The 22,564-nt window shown below is 45.1% G+C and overlaps 2 protein-coding genes across 2 annotated transcripts; one reads left to right on the top strand and one right to left on the bottom strand.

Moving 5' to 3' along the window:
- Window positions 1-1,198: 1,198 nt before the first annotated feature.
- LOC310796765 (protein crumbs homolog 1-like) lies at window positions 1,199-7,404 on the bottom strand (the record flags this gene model as incomplete). The annotated part of the gene is made up of 8 exons (XM_083659001.1): window positions 1,199-1,460; window positions 2,369-2,491; window positions 2,646-2,687; window positions 2,816-3,728; window positions 4,316-4,481; window positions 4,610-5,160; window positions 6,161-7,144; window positions 7,377-7,404. The coding sequence occupies 8 exons, from the start codon at window positions 7,402-7,404 to the stop codon at window positions 1,199-1,201; spliced, it is 3,069 nt and encodes a 1,022-aa protein (XP_083515127.1).
- A 3,675-nt stretch (window positions 7,405-11,079) lies between these two features.
- On the top strand, window positions 11,080-20,599 carry zbtb41 (zinc finger and BTB domain containing 41). The gene is made up of 11 exons (XM_083658866.1): window positions 11,080-11,179; window positions 11,768-13,047; window positions 13,914-14,121; window positions 14,932-15,001; window positions 15,175-15,322; window positions 15,605-15,734; window positions 15,926-16,021; window positions 16,566-16,672; window positions 16,830-16,935; window positions 17,670-17,758; window positions 18,895-20,599. Exons 2-11 carry the CDS (start codon window positions 11,784-11,786, stop codon window positions 19,524-19,526), a joined length of 2,850 nt encoding a protein of 949 aa, XP_083514992.1. The 5' UTR covers window positions 11,080-11,179; window positions 11,768-11,783; the 3' UTR covers window positions 19,527-20,599.
- The last annotated feature ends 1,965 nt before the right edge of the window (window positions 20,600-22,564 follow it).

The following is a 22,564-nucleotide window of genomic DNA, read 5'->3' on the forward strand; positions in this document are numbered from 1 at the left end:
GATTTTATTCTCAGAATTCTCCAATTTATCTTTGAACTCAAATTGTTCAAACATGGCCATAATCTTCCTCTGCACTGTAGAATAAAAAATAAATAAAGAAATAAAATTACAATGAAATAACTCCAAAAAGCATGATCCAAGTGCTCTGATAGATTGAAGGAATGAATATAGGTCCAAAAGTCCAGAATTTACCTCTATCTCATAGATTTTCTTCTGCACCTTGCCAACAGTCACAACAGTAGCAAGCAGATGCTGCCTTCAAATGCACTCAGAAATATTACAGGTACAGCACACCCCAGTAACCATAAGGTGGCAAATACAAATGGGAATCCAATTACTTGATTATTTCCCCCTCCACCTGTTCTTACATTGTGTTCTCTTGAGTAAGGCATTATGCCAAACGTGCATCATCTCATTTGAAAAGTAGTTCTGCAACTAAAGTTAAGTTAAGTTATCCTTTATTTATCCCCATGGGGAAATTCATCCTCTGCATTTGACCCATCCTCTACTAGGAGCAGTGGGCAGCCGCAGTGCAGCACCTGGGGACCGACTCCAGTTCTTTTGCCATTGCCTTGGTCAGGAGCACTGACATGAGTATTAACCCTAACATACATGTCTTTGATGGTGGGAGGAAACCCACACGAACACGGGGAGAACATGCAAACTCCACACAGAAAGGACCTGGGATGGACTGGGGTTCGAACCCGGGACCTTCTTGCTGTGAGGCAACAGTACTAACCACTGATCCACCGTGCTGTCCCTAAAAAAAAAAGTAACTCCACAGCAATGTCTTTGTTGAACAATAAAACACAGCTAACTCCACTAAAGCTGACAATCTGTCCCCCCCTGACAATTTATACAGCAGAAATGGATAGGGGAACCAATAAAGGATCATATTGATAAGAAGAATCAAAAACGGTTCAGAAAAATGAATTAAATTCTAACACTACCTAACTGTACTTGTACCTTTGGTATAAAGCCATCGCCGGGGTTTGTAAATAAACATGCTGTGTGCAGTTTACTGACCTGATGTTATGTGATTTCTGGGTACTGAAGTTGATTTTTCAAACAGTTACCACTCACTGGCATTTGGAGCCTCCAACATTTGAAGATGCCTAGCGTAGCTCTAAACGGACTTGGTCCTCTCGCTACGTCAATAGTCCACTCTCATGGTCCTAGCCGAGGGTGAACCTCAAGCCTAATCGTCATCGTCATCCATGTAGAAGACCCACTCGAGTTCTGGGCCGTCGTCGAGTCGTATGATGAGGTAGGACACCAGCTGGAACAGGTTCTGCCACAGGCCCAGGAAGAGGTACAGGTAGAAGTCGCTGACGTCTATTTGGCAGTGTATGCCAGAGTAATTTAAATCGCACATGCACTCAAAGCTGTTTACGAGGTTGATACAGAAGCCTCCATTCATACAGGGTTCTGGGGCGCATTCGTCCACGTCCCTCTCACACCTGGGGAGCAAATCAAGAGGAACAGAACGACAATTCAACAGAAAGCATGGTTTGAAATAAGGGCTGGTCTTTGCTATTACCTTTACAGTTACCAACTAACTGAGCAAAGTGTCCATGTGAGACACTGAACCCTGGTCTGCCTCGAGGGTGCAGCACTGCGGTTAACACAGTGGGGGGAGCACTTCAATTAAATGCATACATTATGTGAATCAAATTGTATGATTGTGTGTGTGTAAGAGATAATATGCAATAATAATAATAAGCATGGTAATTGGTTTTGCTGATGTGTACACTTAATTTGTTTACACAGAACTAATACAGCTTTATTGCATTCCGATTCAGATTACTTTATCAAAAGGGACCATTGTATTCTGGAGAGGAAGGAGCAGAGTCAAAGGAGGCTTAACAAAGACAAATCATCACAGAAAACAAAGTTTATGGGATGGATCTGATTACCTACTGTGGCAATAAAACTGAATGGGAATCTGATTTGATCCTCTGCTGAGAAAGATGGATACAAATGTGTCTGTATCACCGCCTCATACCATAACAGCATATTGATGACATTCCTATCTGTCATATTACTTCCGGTATATCCATTTATGGGATATTCATCAATGACTCGGCACAGATGCCTGGATATCAAAAAGACTACAAGAGCACTAATAAGCCTCACGTGTAATGCCACATGCTGACACTATACAGGTATGTTGCTATATATAAAGCCACGTGGAAAACTTTAGCACGTGCCCTAATGTGGGCAAAGAGGATTAAATAACTTAACCCATGGATACCTGATGCAGCATTTGTGTGTGTATCCCTTTAAGGTCTTAAAGGGATACACACACAAATGAGGGATATACATGCAAATGCTGCATCAGGTATCAGTGGGTTAATGCATGGCCTACCACTGTCCTGTGAAGCCGGGCAGGCAGTGACAGGTGTCGTTCCCGTCGGAGCAGTTCCCTCCATTGAAGCAGCTGTAGTTCCATCTCTTACCCACGCACACAGACACAGGCAGTGCAGGAAATCTATCCGGACAAAATATCAAACATCCATGTATGATACAATGTTAATTCCCTCCGATCTGGCATCGGTGAATTTCATTCACACAGGATTCACCTGGTTCAGTCTAGCAATGGAAATGTATACAGTACCTTTCTTTATTTGTGTAGTGGCACTTACCGAATTGTCTCAATGTACCATGGGATTTCAGGAATCTTCTCCCTGTAAGAGAGTAGTTTGGACATCAGTATGACATCAGGGGTGGTTAGGCTATAATATACATAATGGGTGTGTGTGTGTTGCTGTTAATGTAATTGATGTAGCTATAGATAAACCGTGTAGCAACTCACTGGCAGTATTTGCCTGTCAGGTCCTGAGGGCAGAGGCATGCGTAGTTCTGGATGCCTCTGAGACATGTGGCACCCTTGCTGCATTTGTTGCCTTCACACATGTCCACTGCCACCTGGCAGCGGGCGCCGCTGTACCCCGGCTCGCACGCGCACTCGTATCCCTCAGACACGATGCTGCACTTGCCGTTGACGCAGGGGCTGGAGGCACAGGTGTCTGCTGGGTCTCGGCACAGTCGCCCGGCCCACCCGGAGGGACACGCGCAACGATAGAGGTCAAACAGGTCCTCGCACGCAGCCTGGTTCTGGCAAGGGTTGGGCGCGCACACGCTGGCCCCCCAGCAGCCGTGCCGCGGGGGAGCATCACCGTTTACCCTCACAAACTGCTCCTCCTGAGGCCTGGGCAGGTTCAGCTCTGTGTCCCCGTGGAAAGGAAGAGTGATCCCTCCGATCTCCACGGGGCCCAGACAGCCGGCCAGGTTCCCTCCGGCGTCCAGCCCCAATCCCCCCAGGAGGATGTCCGCTCCCTCCCTAAGAAAGTCCAGGTTCCCGGCGGTGCTGTCGGACACTTGGAGCTCCTCTGTGCGTCCGTCCACAACCACGATCCACCTGGAGCTCTGGAGGTTCTGATTTTCCATGCCGAGCTCAATCGCGTGCCACTCCCCATCACCGATCGGACCCGGGGTTTGTACAGTCAGCTTTGGGGACTCCTCGTCGAGCCGGAGCTCCATGAGCAGGTGAGAGTCCTGGAGGAGGACGGTGAGGTAGGCAGAGCCGTTCTGTGCATGCAGCAGGGTGGCATCAGACTGTCTGGTACGGAGGCTGAGGACCACACCGCTCAGGCTGCGCTTGATCTTCCCATTGCCTCGGTAGGACAAAATGCTTTGGTCACTCCTAAGTGTCACATTAGACAAACCTGGAGGAGAGAAGGAGAGACTGCTTAGAGATGCAACTCGTTATTACAAAGAACATCCAAGAGCATGGGAGTCACAATTATTATACAGATTAGTTGTTTCTTATTTACTCATCAGATTTCTATCTACCCTTTTCATTTGGTCCAGAGGTTCAACGCGAAACTAAACCACTCATCCTCCATCATCGTCGGTGATCATGTGACCTCTCCAGGAAGACTGGTCATCATAAACGTCCAGAGGCATGTGGCGAGATGCTTAATCTGACCAAGGATTAGCATGACTTAAGGGAATCCTGTGTAGGGTTCCTGCCTCAGCTCTGCATCCCTGTTGTAATTAACCGCACTGTAATTAATCAGTGTCTACACACCAAGGGGGACCACACACTGCAGACAGTCCCTTCACTACACCAAGCTCAGACATGGGCTGATATAATTATATTATACACAGGATGCTATATTTAACACTACAACATCCTATTCCTTGGCCATTTTTAGGACTCTGACTGAGACAATATATATATATATCTATATATAGATCCTATTCTGTGGCAATGTATTTTTAAGACAATGTCCCAACCCAAAACACTCACACTCAAATCCCTGGGAGCGGGGCTGGCAGACTGCAGTGGAGGGGCAGGGAGACAGCTCACACCATTTCACCTCCTCACAGCGCTGGCCTGCAGTGTTGGGGGGGCAGTTACAGGTGAAGTCGTCCCACATGGAGTAACACGTTCCCCCGTTGAGGCAGGGGTTGATCTGATGAAGGCAAACCGCTCAAATCAATCGTTGATTATACTAACTAGTACAAAGGCCTCAGGCAAGAAGAAATCACAGACATTATACTGACATCACTGCACTGATAGATAACCAATTCAGCCACTCACAGTGCAGGCGTTGTCACTGCTGCATCCCCGTGCGATGTTGACGAGCTGCTCCAGGCTGTAGGACCTCACTGAGGCTGCGATGGGGAAGAACTGCAGTCGTCTGCTATTGAGCCTCAGGTCCTGCACACATCCCTTGAAGTAGCCACTGAATGGGTCAGAGGCCCTCGCCTGTGGCAGCCCCCCGACGTAGACGAGGTCCCCACGATGGGCCTGGACACGCCTGACGGGGATGGAGCCTTGGCTCTGGGCTGACTGGTACAAAATGGCCGCCTCGCCTTCCAGCTTGACAGTCACCAGATGGAAGTGGCCGTCGCTGACCAAGCCACGACCGACCAGGGTCTCGAAGTTGTTGACCTGAACTCTGACCCTGCCCTCCTCGAGCCACAGGCGGAGGTACTGGCTGGTGCTGTTGGCCATGACGAGGAGCAGGCCGCTGGACTGTCTCGTGCGGATGAACATGGACACGGCCACGGTGTCCCCCGGATGATCATCTAATGAGAAGACGGCGTAACTCTCCACGTCTTTGTTTCCAAACCTGCCGGTGATGTACTCTGTGAGGGCGCAGGAAGAGAGAGAAAAAGACATGAAATAGGGAGAGTCAGTTCATGCAAGGTATATCGCAGGCAATGAAACAAAAAAAAACATTGTCAATTCAACAGACAAATCAATCAGCTATTAAATAACTAAATAAAACAACTGCGTAACTAAACTGCATTAGACAGACATTCAGCTTGTACTTGTTTTTATTCTTTCAAAGGTGAGATTATGGACTATTTCCAGCCTTGGTTTGATAATGAAGATGCATTCTATTCTGTTCTAATTGAGTGCATTGAAAAGAAGAAGCTGTTTAAGATGGCAGCCGCTGAGAATGCCTCCACATGCCTACTATACATCTATACATGGCAGGAACACAGTGGGAGCTTGTAGCGCAAGTCCTTCAAACTGCCTGAATCCTGAAAGTGAAGGTGTCCCATGTCAGCTATTGAATCAGACGTTTGTTTCATCCTTGGCCCAGCCGCCCAGGTGTTGCTGAATGCTCGATTCCTATTGGCTCTTTAAGCTGCTTTAAAGTTGATCTTCCTGTAGGGCGGCTCCATATGAAGCGATCCACTGAGATTTTTACAGGGGCGAGACTGAGGCTGAACTTAACGTGACCTACGAGTAGAGCAGGTGGTGTCCACAAAAAATAGCTGCTTTCTTCCAGTAATTGAGTGGAATAGACCGTTTTCACGGGGGTCATTTTGTGTAAAAAAGGCAGGGTAAACACAGGTGCAAGCAAAACACTAATGAGTTTCCAACTTCCAACCATGGAAGTTGGAAACCCTCATTAGTGTTTTGCTTCCACCTGTGTTTACGCTGCCTTTTTGACACAAAATGGTCCCCGTGAAAAGGGTCTATTTGACCGAAATCACATTTCTCAAGGTGTAAATGGCAATCAATAAAATTAAATAAACACCAGGCCCTCCCAGTTTTTAGATGGATTCATTTTGAAATAATATAATCTCGTTTTATTTTGAAATTGTTGCTGCTTGCACTTCCCTTTGTCCTTACCCTCTGCACAGTTGGTTCCCTCATAAGGCCTGCGACACTCACACATGTAGCTCCTCCAGCCCTGGCTCACACAGCGGCCTCGGTTCTGACACGGGCCGTCCTCACACTTGTCTTTGTCGCTGCATCCCACGGTGACGTTTGCCTGGGCATCCGAACCCGCCGGCCTGGCACCGGGCACCAGCACCGCCGGCCTGGCACCGGGCACCAGCAGACGCGAGTCCACAAGCACGTCCCGGAAGCAGCCCAGAAAAGCAGCAGGGAGGTCCACTTTGCCCAAACCCCAGCTGGGCTGAGCTCCTATGAAGAGGCCTTGGCCAAGTGATCTGGGCTCGGGGAGATCAGAGGCACGTTCAAGCAGCTGGATCCCTGTGCCCGTAACCGTGCTGCAGCCCCCGCCGGTGCAGAGCAGCCTGATGTGGCTGCCCGTGCCGCCCAGCGACGCTTCCACCGTGTGCCACTTGTTGTCGGACACATCCTCAGGCAGCTCCTGGACCAGCGTGCTTGACCCTTGACCTCTCAGGCTGCGGAGGCGGAGGTGCCCGTCGATCAGCTCGATGCTGAGGAGCAGGTCATCCACTCTGCGCTGCAACAGGGTGCCGAGCGGCCACGCGGTCCTGAAGCTGAATGTAACATCCAGAGGCACCTCCGGGGGCAGAAGCGGAGTCTCTATGTACATGTAGCCACGGCTCTCGAACGAGAAGACGGTGGAGGTCTGGCATCTGGCGCCCGTGAAGCCAGCAAGGCAGATGCATGTGTACGTGTGCTGAGCATTCACAAATAGAGGGGAGCACATTCCTCCATTCTCACATTGGTTCTCATCACAGCCTGAAAGTGCTACTGTGCAGGTGTCCCCTCCATACAGGCGCCCGCCTTGGCTCTGTTGGGAGCAAAGGCATCTGAAACCTCCATTTTGGCTCTCACATGTGCCACCATGTTGGCATGGCTGCTGTTCACATCCTTTGATGTCCTCATCAGAGAAAGTGCCTAAGAGGAGAATTACATAGCATTACTGAAAACTACATGCAGGTTTTGAACTAGCATTTATACCAGTAGTACAGACAGATTGACTGTGTGTGTGTGAGTGTGTGTGAGTGTGTGTGTGTGTGTGTGTGTGTGTGTGTGTGTGTGTGTGTGTGTGTGCGTGCGTGCGTGCGTGCGTGCGTGCGTGCATGCGCACACTAGGGCCCGTAAAAATAGTGTGTACTGGGGCCCGTACCTTGTGCCACTGGTTTGGTTGATATCATTTAGAATTGTGAACTTTTTTTCTGACACTTTTTGTACGTCTCTCACCAAATTTTCCAAACTGGTTCAAATTGTGTTTGAGAAAACAGGCGGCACTAGGGGTGTCAAAATTAATCGTTTAATCGATGCATCGCGATGCGGACGTGTGAATCAAATCGAATCGTTGACAGATGAATCATTGAATCGTTTATGTTAAAATGTATGTGGACATTCAGATTTTAAAGCACTTTCTAAGTAAAAAAGGGAGTTGATATTCATCCGACTGCTTGTATTAATTGATGAAAATGTAGCCATGTGCTGTAATAATATAGAAAATTGAGGATGTGATACTTGGAGCTGCGATACTTTGAGCTGTATCGAGATGCATTGTGATGCATCGTGGAATCGAATTGAATCGTGAGGCCAGTGAAGATTCACAGCCCTAGGCGGCACCCTGCAAACTTAGGCCACTTGCATCCCAATATGTAATAATCCCAACAATATCTAATAAATACTATCACCCACGAACCTACAATTATCTACAACATACTGCACAGTGCACATGAGCCAGATTGTATTTGCAAACATTTTTTGGCATTCGCGTTAGTCTGCATGGACCAACAACTAGGAATGATTTGCCGGATGAGAACAATTTTGATACTGCCAGACAGGTTGATTTATTTGATTAGTTAGTTTGATTAGTTATTTGATTTAGTTGATTTATTTGACAAATAATCAAAATGTTCTCAAACTTACCATTGCTCTATCTGGCAAAACACTACTTCTGACTCCTAAGAAGCATTTGCAAAATATACTACTTTTCTCACATTTGCAACATACTGGAAATTCAACAACAGCAAGATTACCTGCATACATCAACCCTAAAATCCAAATACGCACGCTGAATCTCAACATCGTGGCCTCGTCATTCACAGATGATTGATTCTGTCTTCATTTGAGCTCACAGAAGGCTGGAGAATACTTGTGTGAAAGATCCATCTGCAGCTCTGCTCCTCCATGCATGTGTCCAGTGCTTACTGCAGTGCTTGGATCATACATGCCAGATAGGCTTAAGCTAATGCACTTACCGTGTCTTACAAACTTGGCAATGGGAGGGCTTCTGAAGGCTAATCTACAATGTGATGGCGCAGTGGATGGTCACGTCACACACACGCATGCACGCACGTACCTACGTACGCACCGCACGCACGCGCGCGCGCACACACACACACACACACACACACACACACACACACACACACACACACACACAGCACACGCACACACCCGCACACACACACACACACAGTCAATCTGTCTGTACTACTGGTACAGGTACAAGTCAATCTTCTTTGCGGTGGAAGTGTTTTAGTATCATTTACCTCTCTCTCACTAGTCGGCCACAGCAGTTGGCTGGAGCGAGGCCCATTCTGCTGCAGAAGGAAACTGTGCTCAATGGTTCCAGTCTGGGAAGTTTCTCTGTCATTGAAATGTTACTGACATCATCATCACACTTGAGTCCCTCAAGTGCAATCTGCATTAGTAATACATTGTAACAGTCTTACCTATTTTACAATTTCTCGGGCTGAGCTTTCACAACAGTGTCAATGAATGAACAAAACTCTCAGGATAGTATGCAAAATAAAAACAACTGTATCACATAAAGTGAAGTGTTCTTCACTTCAGTGTTCATCATTAAAATTTAGAATACATAATACATAGCCTATTAAATTTAAAATTATATAAATCAATACATATTATATAGTCTACATATACACAGATATGCATGTGTATATCTGTGTGTATATATATCTGTGTGTGCGCGCTACACCTCTTTATTTAGCTCAGTGCACTACACTTATCCTATAATAAGAGTCAGTGAGTGAGTGAGTGAGTGAGTGAGTGAGTGTGAGTGAGTGAGTGTGAGAGCAGAATTGTGTTCGGCCACAGCTATGCCCTTTTACGGGTGATCGGGCTGAATCTTTCAGGAAGTGTAAAGAGCACCCCTGCAGGTAACCTAACAGAGCTGAATTATTGAATTATGTAATTAATTGACAACTAAATTGTCACAAATTGCTAATTAGTGGCCAAAATGACACAGGTTCAGCACCATGGACAGCTCCAGAGTGGAAGAGCCCACAGGTGCTCCACCAGGTGAGCTGAGCTGTGAAGTGCACTATGAAAACCCTATGGGGAGAGAGAGGAGAGGCTGCATGCTAACTCTGTGAACAAGGCCTGAATAAATGGCCAGTCAGTCACACAGGGACGGGTATTCAGCTAGATAGTGTAGCTACTAGGCAACCCAATTTTAAAATGTCAATTAACATGAACAAATTGTAAACAATTAACAATGCAATGCAATGCAATGCAATACAATACAATACAATACAATACAATACAATTCAATACAGGGCCGATCCTGGCCATTTGGGTGCCCTAAGCGTAATTGTTCTGTGGTGCCCCCCCCCCCGTAAAACTTTCAATAACTGTCAAACGAAAGACTGCAAAATCATTAATTATGAACGATACTAGTGTATCTCACATTTCATTACATGTGGGAAACAAACAATTGTTAGAATTACTGTACATGTCAGCAAACAAGTGATTGTTAAACTGTACATGCAAGCAGGGGCGGACTGGGATCATAATTCAGGCCGGGCATTAGATACCAAGCAGGCCAGGCCGACGTGCGTGCCGGCGTCCGAAGGGCGGCGGCGAAAAATTTGGGCTGTTTGAAGCCCAATTTGGGCCGTTTGAAGCCAGATTTGGGCTGTTTGAAGCCAGATTTGGACCGTCTGAAGCCAGATTTGGGCCAGTTGAAGCCAGATTTGGGCCAGTTGAAGCCAGATTTGGGCCGGTTGAAGCCAGATTTGGGCCGCTTGAAGCCCAATTTGGGCCGTTTGAAGCCCAATTTGGGCCGAGTCCAATTTTACAATGAGATGCACCCTGAATAAAGTAATAAAACCACTAGTAAACCAGTAGGCGGCGCCTGGCCTGCTGTTCAGTGAGTGGCCTGACTGAGGGCACCAAAAAAAAAAAAAATTGTGCCCTCAGTCACGTGATGCCCTACGCAGTCTGCGTACTCTGCGTAATGGGTTGGAGCGGGCCTGATTCAATACAATACATTACAATACTAACTAACTAACTGACTGACTAACTAACTAACGCTAATTAGCTAACAAACAAACAAACAAACAAACAATACAATACAATGCAATACTATACAATACAATACAATACAATAGCCTACAGTAGGCCTAACTCACGTCACCAGGCTAATATACTCACTGGGTTAACTTCTAGTGAAGGAGCTGGCAGAAAATTAAATTACCTCGGAATGACCTCTAGGTCCCAGGACCAAACTGCTGCTGCGTAGTCTCCTTAGTCTGCGTAGTACAGAGTACACAGCAGTTATTTTCACACTACATTACCCATAGTACCTTTTGTTCAGTAAAGTGAACCTAACGATCAGGCTCAACACATTCCTTTATTTGTTTATGATTAGCCTACCGGGGACACTGTATTTATACCCAGATGGACAGAATAAAATGAGAGAAAATATATTTTATATCAAGTTGCTATTTTTATGGATTTTTTAACTTGTGTTTACACATCTGCACAAGGTTCTTTGGAAGGCAAAAGCAACAGCCAATCAGCGAACGGTTTGTTACGGCGTCCGACATTTTTGGTGATAAAGATGGGAAGATGGGGCGTTCGGGAAACTATTATCCCTCCGTTTATATCCGATCATGTATGTCGACGGATTATAGCTTTGTAAACGGTACCTGTATCCCTTAGGTAAGATGAAAATAACTGACTTAACGCTACATGTTAGACTTCCGGGTAGCAATAAGGGTCGTTTGTCAACGCTCTCCTCTGAGGGGGGCCCGTTCAAACGCATGACATAGGGGTCCTTGAGGTGGAGAGCGAATTTGCAAATGCAACGTTTATGGGCGATTGCAGGATTCGGGATAGTAATATGGGTTCCTACCTAGCTAGCATAATTGCACGTTCTAGTCATATCGTGTTGAGAGGCAATCTAGCTAATGTTTACAATAGCTGCCCCATTTTTTAAGTCCTGTCTTGGGATAAATATCCAACAACAAACACTTGTGTGTGTGCATCCATGCATGTTTCCCCACATGATTTTGATAATCTTTCACTTTTGACTAGATACCGTCCCCTTCATGACAGCTTCATGCTCATTCTTAACACTAGAATGTTAAAATCAGGTCTACTTACATCTGGAGCCATTTGTCTGACTACCTCTTGAATGACCAAAATCCTATCAGAACTTAATAAAAAAAAAGCCAGATACATGGCAGTGTCACTATGCCTGATCGTTCTGTTCTGTGCATTGTTTTTTCCCCCTCTGGTTCACGGCAGCCCATCGGACCGAGCCATGAAACTAAAGGCCAGTCATCCTCAGCCTCCCAAACGCAGCCGGCTGCTCAGTGCCAGCAGGGAATGTGCGGAGGAGGACACAGTGTCGGCCGCCAACAGCCCATCGTGCTCTGAAACTGTCCCGGAATCAGCCTCTCCAAAGCGTCACCTGACCATGTCGCAGCATAGCCACAACCTCCTCAAGTTCTTGAACGAGGACAGGACCCGGCAAAGATTCTGCGATGTATCGGTGTCTGTGGGCGGCAAGCTCTACAGTGCCCACAAGGTGGTGCTGGCCCACGGGAGCAGCTACTTCCACGCCGAGCTGTCCAAGAACCCCGCCGTGGGACACGTGACGCTGGACCACGTGGAGGACTCTGTCTTCCAACACCTGCTGGGCTTCCTGTACACCGCCGAGTGTGTGGTGGCAGAGGGGGAGCTCCCGGCTCTAACCCAAGCGGCCCGCTTCCTGGACATGATGGATGTGCTGAAGCTGCTGTGCCAAGAGGGGCTCGTCCAGCCGCTAACTGTGAGCCCGGCCCAGGCTGAGACATGTGGGGCTCCCGAGGTGCAAACGACCTCCGGCGAACCACCAGCAGAGGACACGGACGTCCAAAGCTCAACTGGTATTCAGTGTTCGCTGTGCAGCCGCAGGTTTGGCACTAAAAAGTCCTTGCAGAACCACTTGGCTAAGACTCACAGTGACATGCAGCCAGCTGAAACAGAGAAGCTGGCAGGTCAGAGGGCTGCTTCCACACGGAGGTCAGTTCGCAGGAGGAGGGCACCCACCAAGTACAAGAGAGATAACATGGACTATTCTGTCAACAACCCTGAAGAAAAACAAAGCACCCTGTCACCAAGAGAGCAAGAGAATGAGGGAGAAGAGGGAGAAGCGGTTGTGGAAAACCAGAAGCTGGAGCTGGACATGAGAGAGACGTCCAGGCCGGCTCAGGGGGGAGACGAGGGGGAGGAGGAGGAGGAAGAGGAGAGGGATGTGAATGAGGAGGAGTTGCCTGGGCAGCAGAAAGCAGAGCTAGCTCCTGCAGCGGACCAGAGCGCAGGTCAGCAGGGCTCAGGTGTAGAAACAACGCAGCAGCAGACTGTCAGAGAGGTGGAGGTGAAGGGTGTTGTCAAGCCTGGGAAAACACGCGCCTGGGCGGAGCAGGCAGGGAGCTCCAGCCAGGCTCCGGTCTATCCTGAGGGGCTGGCTCCAGTTATCATCCAGACCTCCAGCAAGAAGATCCTCAAGTGCCCCAAATGTGACAAGACCTTTGACCGCACAGGTGGGAACAACATTGTCGGCTCTAGATAATAATAATAATTATTTCTTGTAGTAGTAATGGCAATAGTAGAAGTAGTACTTTTATTACAAAGGTATGTATTAATTTTTGCAGATTGTCCATGACCCCCCCTTTTTAATTGTTTTTTCATCAAACAAAAATAGTCCAGTTTACTTCAGTCATTCTCATGGTTTTGGAAGTTACTGTATGTGTTTACAGGACAGTCAGCTTGTTATCATTGCCTCTCGTAAAATTTGAAATGGCAAAACAGCTGCGCGAGCACAGCGTCTCTCGGTTGCCATGGTGATTCCAATTTCTATTCTTCCCGTAGGCGGGTGCGGGCATCCCATAGTTCAGGGGTTCCCAAACTTCATCTTGCGACCCAAAAGATAAATTTTTTGTCTCCCTGGGATCCAAACTCACAAAAAACATTGGTAATGAGTTGCCATGACAAGTTGGCGACACCCCCCCACCCCATAGTTTGGGAAACACTGCCATAGTTTGTCAATTAATTTCTACCCTCCCCCTTCATCTGAGGGCACCTCTGCAGCTGCGAGTGTCACTTGATTTGGAGTGACACTTGGTAGTGAAGTAGGCAGTGGGAAGGGGCTGGTTTGAGATTGGGCCAAAGTCGACCTACTGTATATTCTGGGCCATCAGAATCTGAACTTTTGCTACAATAAGCATCAAAGAGAAATCTGTCCCGGCGATGATAGCACCACAATGTAAAATGTAGAGGCAGTCAAATCTAGTTTAATTTGTTTACAGTAATCATGCTAAGCCAATGTCTTAGAATGGATGTGGTCATGATTTCCTGACGTTAAATTGGTACACGCAGCACCTTTTTAATGACTCCTTGTATCTTTCAGGTAAGTATGAGAGTCACACCAGGGTGCACACAGGAGAGAAACCATTCCAGTGTGACATCTGCCTTCAGCGCTACTCCACCAAGTCCAACCTGACCGTACACAAGAAGAAGCACGCCAGCGATGCTCCCTTTCAGAAGAAGGAGCACAAGTGCCCCTTCTGTAACAAACTCCACGCCAGCAAGAAAACCATGGCCAAACATGTCAGGAGGTGAGGCATGGCCACCCAATCTCCACACGGTGTTCTATAGAATAGCAGTCAAACTGTTTATTCAAATTAACGGAGTCTTCTCAACCTACAGTATACCGACCCATGCAGATGTTATCCGCCATTGCCGATATGAGTCAATTGCAGATAAATTGGTATCTGCATTTATAACAGCTGATAAATGACAAAAAAGAAACTGAGGGGCAGAAGATGGATTCTTCAACCATGTTATGAGTGTTGGCATTGTGTAGTTTGTCCACTGGAGGGCACACTTAATACTGTATAGTACAGTGTACTATAGCATACATAGAGTACTAAATTATATAGAGTACTCTAGCAGTGTGGCCTCTGGTGGACAAACTACACAATGCATACTTATATGCTTACATATTTTTAAACTGCATTATGTCATGTTATCTTGGTGAGAAGTCTTAAATAACTGCATAACAAATGTTATGGAACACATTTGTTTAATATGTTATTTGTTTCTGGGGGGGGGGGGTATTGGTTGATATATCATTAAATCCTCAAATATCAAAATCGTATCGGTCTTAAACATCATATATCGGTTGGGCTCTCCTACAGTATATTCAAGTAGACACCGCTACAATCATCTTTTTCAGGTATCTCTCTTTCTCTTGACTGGTTGTTACATATTCAGGCATTATTTGTGCACAGCTAATTCTCCACTGGATGTCCATGATGGTTGGATGCTTTGGTTGCTAAGAGATTTGTGATGGAGCTGTGAATTGGACTGCATGCAGCCATGTTGTGTCATCATGTATCTCTACTGCCCCCCCCCCCCCACCCCAGGTTCCATCCAGACAACATCCAAGAGTTTGTTACCATGAGGAAGAAGAAGAGCGAAGGCTGGAAATGTGCTGTAAGAATTCCAATCACAGAATATTATTCATGGTTTGCCTGTGGGAGATGATGACGCATTGCACGCCTACCTTAGGTACCTGTCTGTGATAAATAAAGTTTTGTTTTGTTTTAATAATCCATAGATCAAGCCCCTCCCCCTTCTCCCTCTCCTTTCCTCTCCTTCTGAGGCAGATATGTCTGAAGACCTTCACCCGCAGGCCTCATCTGGAGGAGCACATGATCCTCCACAGCCAGGACCGCCCCTTCAAATGTACCTTCTGCGATGAATACTTCAAATCCAGGTTTGCCAGGCTGAAGCACCAAGAGAAGTTCCATTTAGGTGAGAAATGGACAGAGAAAATGAACACTTGTGCGTTTTGGGTAAAAAAAAAAAAAAAAAACACGTTTCTGTGGCTAATCATGGAAAAGGCTTGTTTTAGATAATAATCAGGTAATGGAATAGACAAAACTCAGGAGATGATGACTTTTCAAAGCTGCCTAAACATAACACAAAATACCACTGCTGTAAATGTGATTCTTGTTAGTGCATTACCATGTTAATAATGAACTGGATCTAGAGGTTAGTTTGAAAGTTTGACCCTGTATCCTGTCTCGTCCTCAGGTCCGTTTCCCTGTGAGATCTGTGGCCGACAGTTCAATGACACCGGCAACAGGAGGAGGCATATTGAATGCACACACGGGGGCAAGAGAAAATGGACCTGCTTTGTTTGTGGCAAATCAGTAAGGGAAAGGTACTGTCAGCCACTCTGTCTCTATACTTAGCCTACACACGCTTACCTGCAGGCCTATAAGCACTCCATGTTGCATCAACTATATCTTGACTGAGTTGAGTGCATTGCAAATGATCATGTCCTCTTGTTTATTGGCAAAATCAGATGACAAATTAAGCAGATTTGTTTGGTTTGTGCTTGTCTCTTTGCAGGACAACCTTGCGGGAGCACCTGCGCATCCACAGCGGGGAAAAGCCTCACCTCTGCAGTATCTGTGGCCAGAGCTTTCGCCATGGCAGCTCCTATAGGTGGGTCTTATGGCTGCTGCACATGGTTCGCTGATGTTGGTGATTGTAATAACTTTATAAACTCTGCGCACGAGATGAGAGTTTCTATAAGAGAGATCTATAAATCCTAAGTAGGGATCCGTGATCTCCGATACTGGCTAAAATCACTGGATCGGATATCGGGGGGAAAAACGATCCATTGACCGAAAAACTATCACGTAAAAATGCGTAACTAAACATTTCCGTTAAGAGAGATATGTCACGACAGGAGTCACATGAGCAGCATGTGTCACATGAACAGTATCTACAACTTGTATGTGAAAGTTTAAATATAAAGAAGCAGCAAGATTGCATAACTGAGTCATGTTGTGTGGGATATTTATTTCTGCCTTTAGTTTAGGGGAATAGAATATTTGTTTCACAGTTTGAGCATGATGTTTAGATAGCTAAGAAAAGTGCATCCAGACAAATGTATTATTAAGAGGGAAAAAGATCGGATTGGTATTGGGCATGAAAAAGTGGTATCGAGTCATCTCTAATTCTAAGCAATCTTCCCCTTGGACAGGCTTCATCTCAGAGTGCACCATGATGACAAGCGCTACGAGTGTGACGAATGTGGAAAAACCTTCATACGCCATGATCACCTGACCAAACATCAGAAAATACACTCCGGTGCAGTATAACAAATATAACCGTGATCTCCGTTTTGCCAGCTTGATTTTCCTGCCCCTGCCTGCACAAGTATTATTATTCCAATAGAAACGTAGTGTAGGCTTGTGTTTACTGTCTCAGGTCAGTATTTACTTTGACCCATGTTGTCTCTGCACAGGCGAGAAAGCACACCAATGTGAAGAGTGTGGGAAGTGCTTCAGACGCCATGATCATCTGACTGTCCACTACAAAAGTGTTCACTTGGGAGAGAAAGTTTGGCAGAAGTATGATTTCATTTCATTTATTCACTTTTTTCTAAAGTGCATCACCTTAGAACGTACTGACAATAGACCGTGTAAATATATGGACTTAGCTACCGTGACGTCACCCATTGGTTTTTGGACTCCTGTTTTGAAGCCTCGGCTCGAGGTCTGAATTTTCACCGTCACCATCTTGGTTATTTGGAACCAGATGTGACGTGAATTTGGACAAGAAGAGCCACTAAGCAGCCTGCTATTGGTGCGTGATCTGGACAGGCGACATGTCAGTCACGCCCCCAAACAGTCTTTTTTTATTGTCTATTTTACTTGAAATGAACATCATGCTGTATTGAAGAAGACTTGAAACTGGCGATTGAGACCAGAAACTCATTAGGAAAGTGTTTACTGCGACCATACATCAAGTGAGAAGTATGGTCATTTTCCCATTCACTTAACATTTAATCAGACTTCTTTTTGCAGCCAGTGGAGTCGCCCCCTGCAGTCCATTCGAAAGAATGCAGGTTTAAGTTACTTTCACATTGGCTTCACAAACAGAGCTCTGAGCTAGCTCCTTGGAACTAACAAAAGTTTCATTTGACATTACAAAGGCATTGGTAGTGAATTATCTTCTAGAGCTAAAACAAAACAAAACACAAAGCAGTTGCCCCTCCCACATCACTTAGCTGGAAACGTTGGCAAATGTTCCCTGTCTGTGTGTCTGCTAATGATGAATTATTTAACTTTTTAACTATTTTTAGGTATAAAACTGCTGTGCATCAGTGCGAGGTTTGCAAGAAGGAATTCAAAGGAAAGTCCAGCCTGGAAATGCACTTTAGGACCCACTCTGGTAAGACCATAGTGTATCAAGGAAGTCAGTTGACGTGTTCGCATTTTGTTTGAGAATAGTATAGTTCAGGGGCGGTTCTAGGCCTTTTTTGGGTGGCCTTTAGTCCACCCAAAAATAGTCTCAGCCCACCCAAAAAAAAAAAAAAATGTCTTTTTTCTCTCCAAATCCATGGTGGTCATTAGTAGCAGTTTCTGTTAAAATGGTCTTTATTTATTATTTATTTTTGTTTTAAAACTATTTTTTAATTTTCTGCTTAAAGTTCATGAAAAAAAGTGGCATTCTTGTTTTTTCCCACAATAATTTCATAATACCATTTGTAATCCCACCGTTGTAGTGCTGTTGTTCAAAATTAAAGTACATTTTCTCAGATTTATTGGTGTCTTTCTAGTCACACAATTTAATAGTCAGTGTTTCCCATACACTGATCTATTTGTGGTGGTACACCCTACATAGATTTTGACCCCCACAAATACTGCCACATATTAATTTCAACTAGTTGACTGCAAACTCCTGCTTTAGTGCTTACAGTATATTATTATCTTGTCGGAATATTATTCCAGCCAATAAATTAGGAAGTTCCCTTTTGATTTAATTTTACTTTTGTTTTGCCTACAAAGCAAAATGTTACTTTACTTGAAACTCCCCTGAAGTGATTTTGGTATTATTTATGCAAGCATAATTCTACCATATAGTAACTTGTATGCAGAATATATATAGTATATATAGGGAAACAATTATTTTTTCATCGCTGTAAAACCACAGAACGGTAAAGAAGATATTGATGTGTGTAGTTCTTCATAGTCTCTTCATTTTGATCTCAAATGCGCCAGTTTGATCAATTTTTACTTGAAACTGTACAAAATTTTCTTCCGGGGGGGCATGCCCCCGGACCCCCCTAAGGGGTTCAGTGGTCCATGACCTTTGGGTGGGCTGAGTTTAGCTCTGATGCTAAAAGCGGCCCTGGTATAGTTCATATTGTTATTTCCCCCAGCATCAGCTTATGAAGGAAGATGGAGTTGAGATGGCAATCTAAATTCTACTCATTCATATGTTAAGTATGGATTACAGCATATATCTTGTGCAATAATGATGTGGGGAAAAAACCTAACTCTCATGTCTTCCTTTTCCTGTGAAAGGTGAGAAACCCTACAGATGCCCCGAGTGCCAGCAGACATTCCGCATCAAGAAGACGTTGACGAAGCACATGGTGATTCACTCAGACGCCCGTCCCTTCAACTGCCCCCACTGCATCGCCACCTTCAAGAGGAAGGACAAGCTCAAGTATCACATGGACCACGTGCACAGCACCAAGTTCTCTGAGCAGCCTCTGGCGCCGCTCAGCGAGGACAAGATCATCTCTCTTCCTTACGAGGAAACCTCAAAGACGTACCGCGCCGAACCCAAGTCGGCCCCGCAGATGACCCCCGCTCCTATGAACGTCTGCGTGCCCGTCACTATAGTGCCGGTCCAGATGGCGGGAGTGTCCGTGGGGCAGGGCGACTTGAGCGCTCACGGGATCTCGTCCCAAACACACGGCGTTCTCACCATGCAGGCCCAGGGAGCGCAGCAGGCCTCCGGCTACCAGGCGGCGACAGACCTGGCCTTCCTGGAAAAGTACACCCTCATCCCCCAGCCTGCCAACATCGTCCACCCTGTGAGGCCCGATCAGATGCTGGACCCCAGAGAGCAGTCCTACCTGGGGACGCTGCTGGGACTGGACTCAGCCTCTTCCGTGCAGAACATCTCCAACTCGGATCACGCTCACTGACTGACGCCCTTCAGCCAGAAGCGGTGTGCGGGTAAACCAATCATTTTTTATATGAACAGAAGGTGTTTTTACAGCTACTAAAACAAGTATTCACTCTTTCATGTGGGGTTTTAAGACAAAAGAAGAATCAGATCTTTATGTACACTACAAGTATTACAACAACAAAGTAAAGGGTCCCACTTCCAAGCCATCATCCATCAGCAAAACATGTATTGTTGACTTCACACACATCAGACTAGGGTTGTCACGATACTAGACAGATGGACAGACAGACGCACACTTCTCCATAATCTAGGCCCATTCACACTTACACAGCAGATTACCCCTGCTCTAGTCACCAGCCTATCCGAACACCTTTAGCTTGTTGAAGCAACCGATACCCACCAATGACCCGGAGGGAAAAATCTGTAGTATGGTTGATTTTTCATTCAGAGAAAGCACTGCTGGTATTGATACTGTTGCAAATGAGTATGGTATCAGTTTCCCCCCCTTTTTTTGTCTTGATACTTTTGACCCAAAAAACCTGATTAAATGCATTTCAAAATGTAGTGATTGAAGGAATTTATTGTAAAGTTGATTAGAAAAAGCACAAATCTCGTCACGTCATTGCATTCATATCCATTTTGGAAATGCTGCAGTGTCGACTAGAGATTTGTCACTGTTGGTTGGAGCTTTTGGGAACAAGTCTTCTGTCATTTTCACCTTTAGCTATGAAGTCTTATATTGTGGCCTTATTGTGTAATGTAGCTCATGTACTGTCCTGTACAAAGATCTTATGGGTTTTTTACCTGACTGTGTCTTTCAGATATTACTATTCAAGTTAACTTGGGAAAGACATTTTTTTAAACTCATGAAGTGTATGGAAAGGACAAATTGTAGATGGTTTGTGTTCCATAACCTAATGCTATTTACACAGTGAAACTTGTAAATCGCATAATTAATTGATTAATTGAACAATAATTTGTTGTTGGTATTTATTTTATGAAGGAGTTGAACTAACTAGAGGATGACCGAGTACAAACATCAACTGTGATGAGATAGCTCTATTTTTTAACACAACTGTGGAGACGCTTGAGATGATGAATTTTTGTTTGTGACAGTGTCAACACACCTTCAAACTTGCAATATCCAGATGCAGAATGAAATAAAAGAATAAATCCCAAAAATATTTCATTGATTTGCCTCCTAGTTACCTCCCCAGTATCTTTCAAACATTACTATCTGTCTCATGTATATTAAAATATCAAGTACACATTGATTGCTTTTTATTATACTTTCTACAGTACATCAGTACAGGTTGAGTAGCCTAACACTGCCCATGTTAGTTTTCAGAGAGCTTGGAACAGAATGGCTGCCATTGATGTTTCAGTGTCATGGTTCAGGCTGTGCTTTGGAGTCTTGTCCAGATAGTTGTGAGTCTGGCCCAGATAAACATTGGCTGAGTTTCCCAACAAAGGAGCTTAAGAGTTAAGAAGCAAGTTAAATATTAAGTAGCCTATCTATGTTATCTGTATTAATCACTAAAGGTCAGCTATTTTCATTACCTTTGCTTGACTATAGAAGTGTTTTCCAAACGCCTTCTTAACAGAAGAGAGAGAGAGAGAAAAAAAAGAAGGCTCTTAAGAAGCATCTTAACTGGAGCTGTCCACCATCTCGATGTGAGAGGTCCTCTGCGGCCCACTAGATGGCACTCTGAGCCCACCAGTGGGCCACGACCCAGTGGTTGAGAAACACTGTTGTAGAATAACCTAATCGTGGTCATGTTAAACAAGAACTTCTTCTATTAAACATTATTTATTTGAGACATGGACTGCAGTTCAAATTGCTTTATATACACAGCATACAACAAAATTGCGAGAAACACTACAGAATTTAAGCGACCTTGGGTTCTGTGAAAGGTGCTATATAAATCCACAGCATTCTTATTATAAAAGGAATCCATTCTGATTAGAGGAATATAGCCTACGGTAAAACATTTAAAACACAAGTAACCATACATACAGGGGAGATTTTCAAGTGTTCCCCAATTTTAAACACTAAAGGGTGCACGAAAGAAAGGAAAAAGGGAAAAACACAAGAGGAACAGTGGACACAAGTATCTCCTTTTGCCTGACGCGGCTGGATCTGCCAGTGTTTCATCATTAAGAAGGTGTTAAGAATGCCCCAGACCCTTCTTACAAAACCTTCTTAACGAAAGATCATATTAGCGCTAAGAAGCTTTTGGGAAATGCAGCCTTCTTAACGGAAGATAATTTTAGGCCAAGAAGCAATCGGGAAACGCGTTGGCTTCGTTGGCTTCTTACGGGAGCCTTAAGAAGGGTCAAAGAAGCTTCTTAGCGCTAAGAAGCTTTTGGGAAACGCATGCCTAGGCTAAGAAGCAATTGGGAAGCGTGTTTGCTTCTTAAGGGGGCCTTAAGAAGGGTTAAAGAAGCTTCTTAGCACTAAGAAGCTTTTGGGAAACCCAGCCAAACACAGTGTTTATCCCTATCACATCTATATCTGTACTTCTCATGAGGGAGAGAAGTCTCCCTCAGGAAACCTGGGTTACATCGTAACCATCCGTTTATCTCTATGTAATCTAAACACAGTGTATCTCTATCACATCTATATCCCATAGAGATAAACTCAGTGTTTATTGGGGGGGGGGGGGTATACGCAGTGGAAGTGGTCCCTGGGAAATTTGGTTAATTGGTACATAGTGGTACTTGGTCAGAAAAGTTTGGGAACCCTGGTTTTTGAGTATATAAGGGCTTAGAACACGGGTGTCAAACTAATTTTAGTCCACGGGCCACATGCGACCCAATTTGGTGTCAAGTGGGCCAGACAAAGAAAATCAATAATAACCTCTAAATCAGTGGTTCCCAATCATTTTTGTGTTATGTACCCCTTGAGCTGTTTTACCATGCCGATAGTACCCCCTCACTCATGTGTGTCCATAATTCTCCTAAAGTTGTTATATTAAACTTATATTAAACTTTTAGTAGGCCTCTCTAACACATCTCATTAAATGAAAATAATTTGAATGACTCCTCTTTAAC

Source organism: Poromitra crassiceps (assembly GCF_964638095.1).
Source record: "Poromitra crassiceps genome assembly, chromosome: 23".
NCBI classification, from domain to species: Eukaryota; Metazoa; Chordata; class Actinopteri; order Beryciformes; family Melamphaidae; genus Poromitra; species Poromitra crassiceps.

What these genes read in the sequence shown, in the direction of transcription:
- zbtb41 (XM_083658866.1), top strand. Translation starts at nt 11,784, where the DNA reads ATGAAACTAAAGGCCAGTCATCCTCAGCCTCCCAAACGCAGCCGGCTG. An exon ending in ATGGCCAAACATGTCAGGAG is followed by an intron (nt 14,122 to 14,931) that starts GTGAGGCATGGC and finishes CCCCCACCCCAG; the next exon opens with GTTCCATCCAGACAACATCC. An exon ending in GCACTTTAGGACCCACTCTG is followed by an intron (nt 17,759 to 18,894) that starts GTAAGACCATAG and finishes TTCCTGTGAAAG; the next exon opens with GTGAGAAACCCTACAGATGC.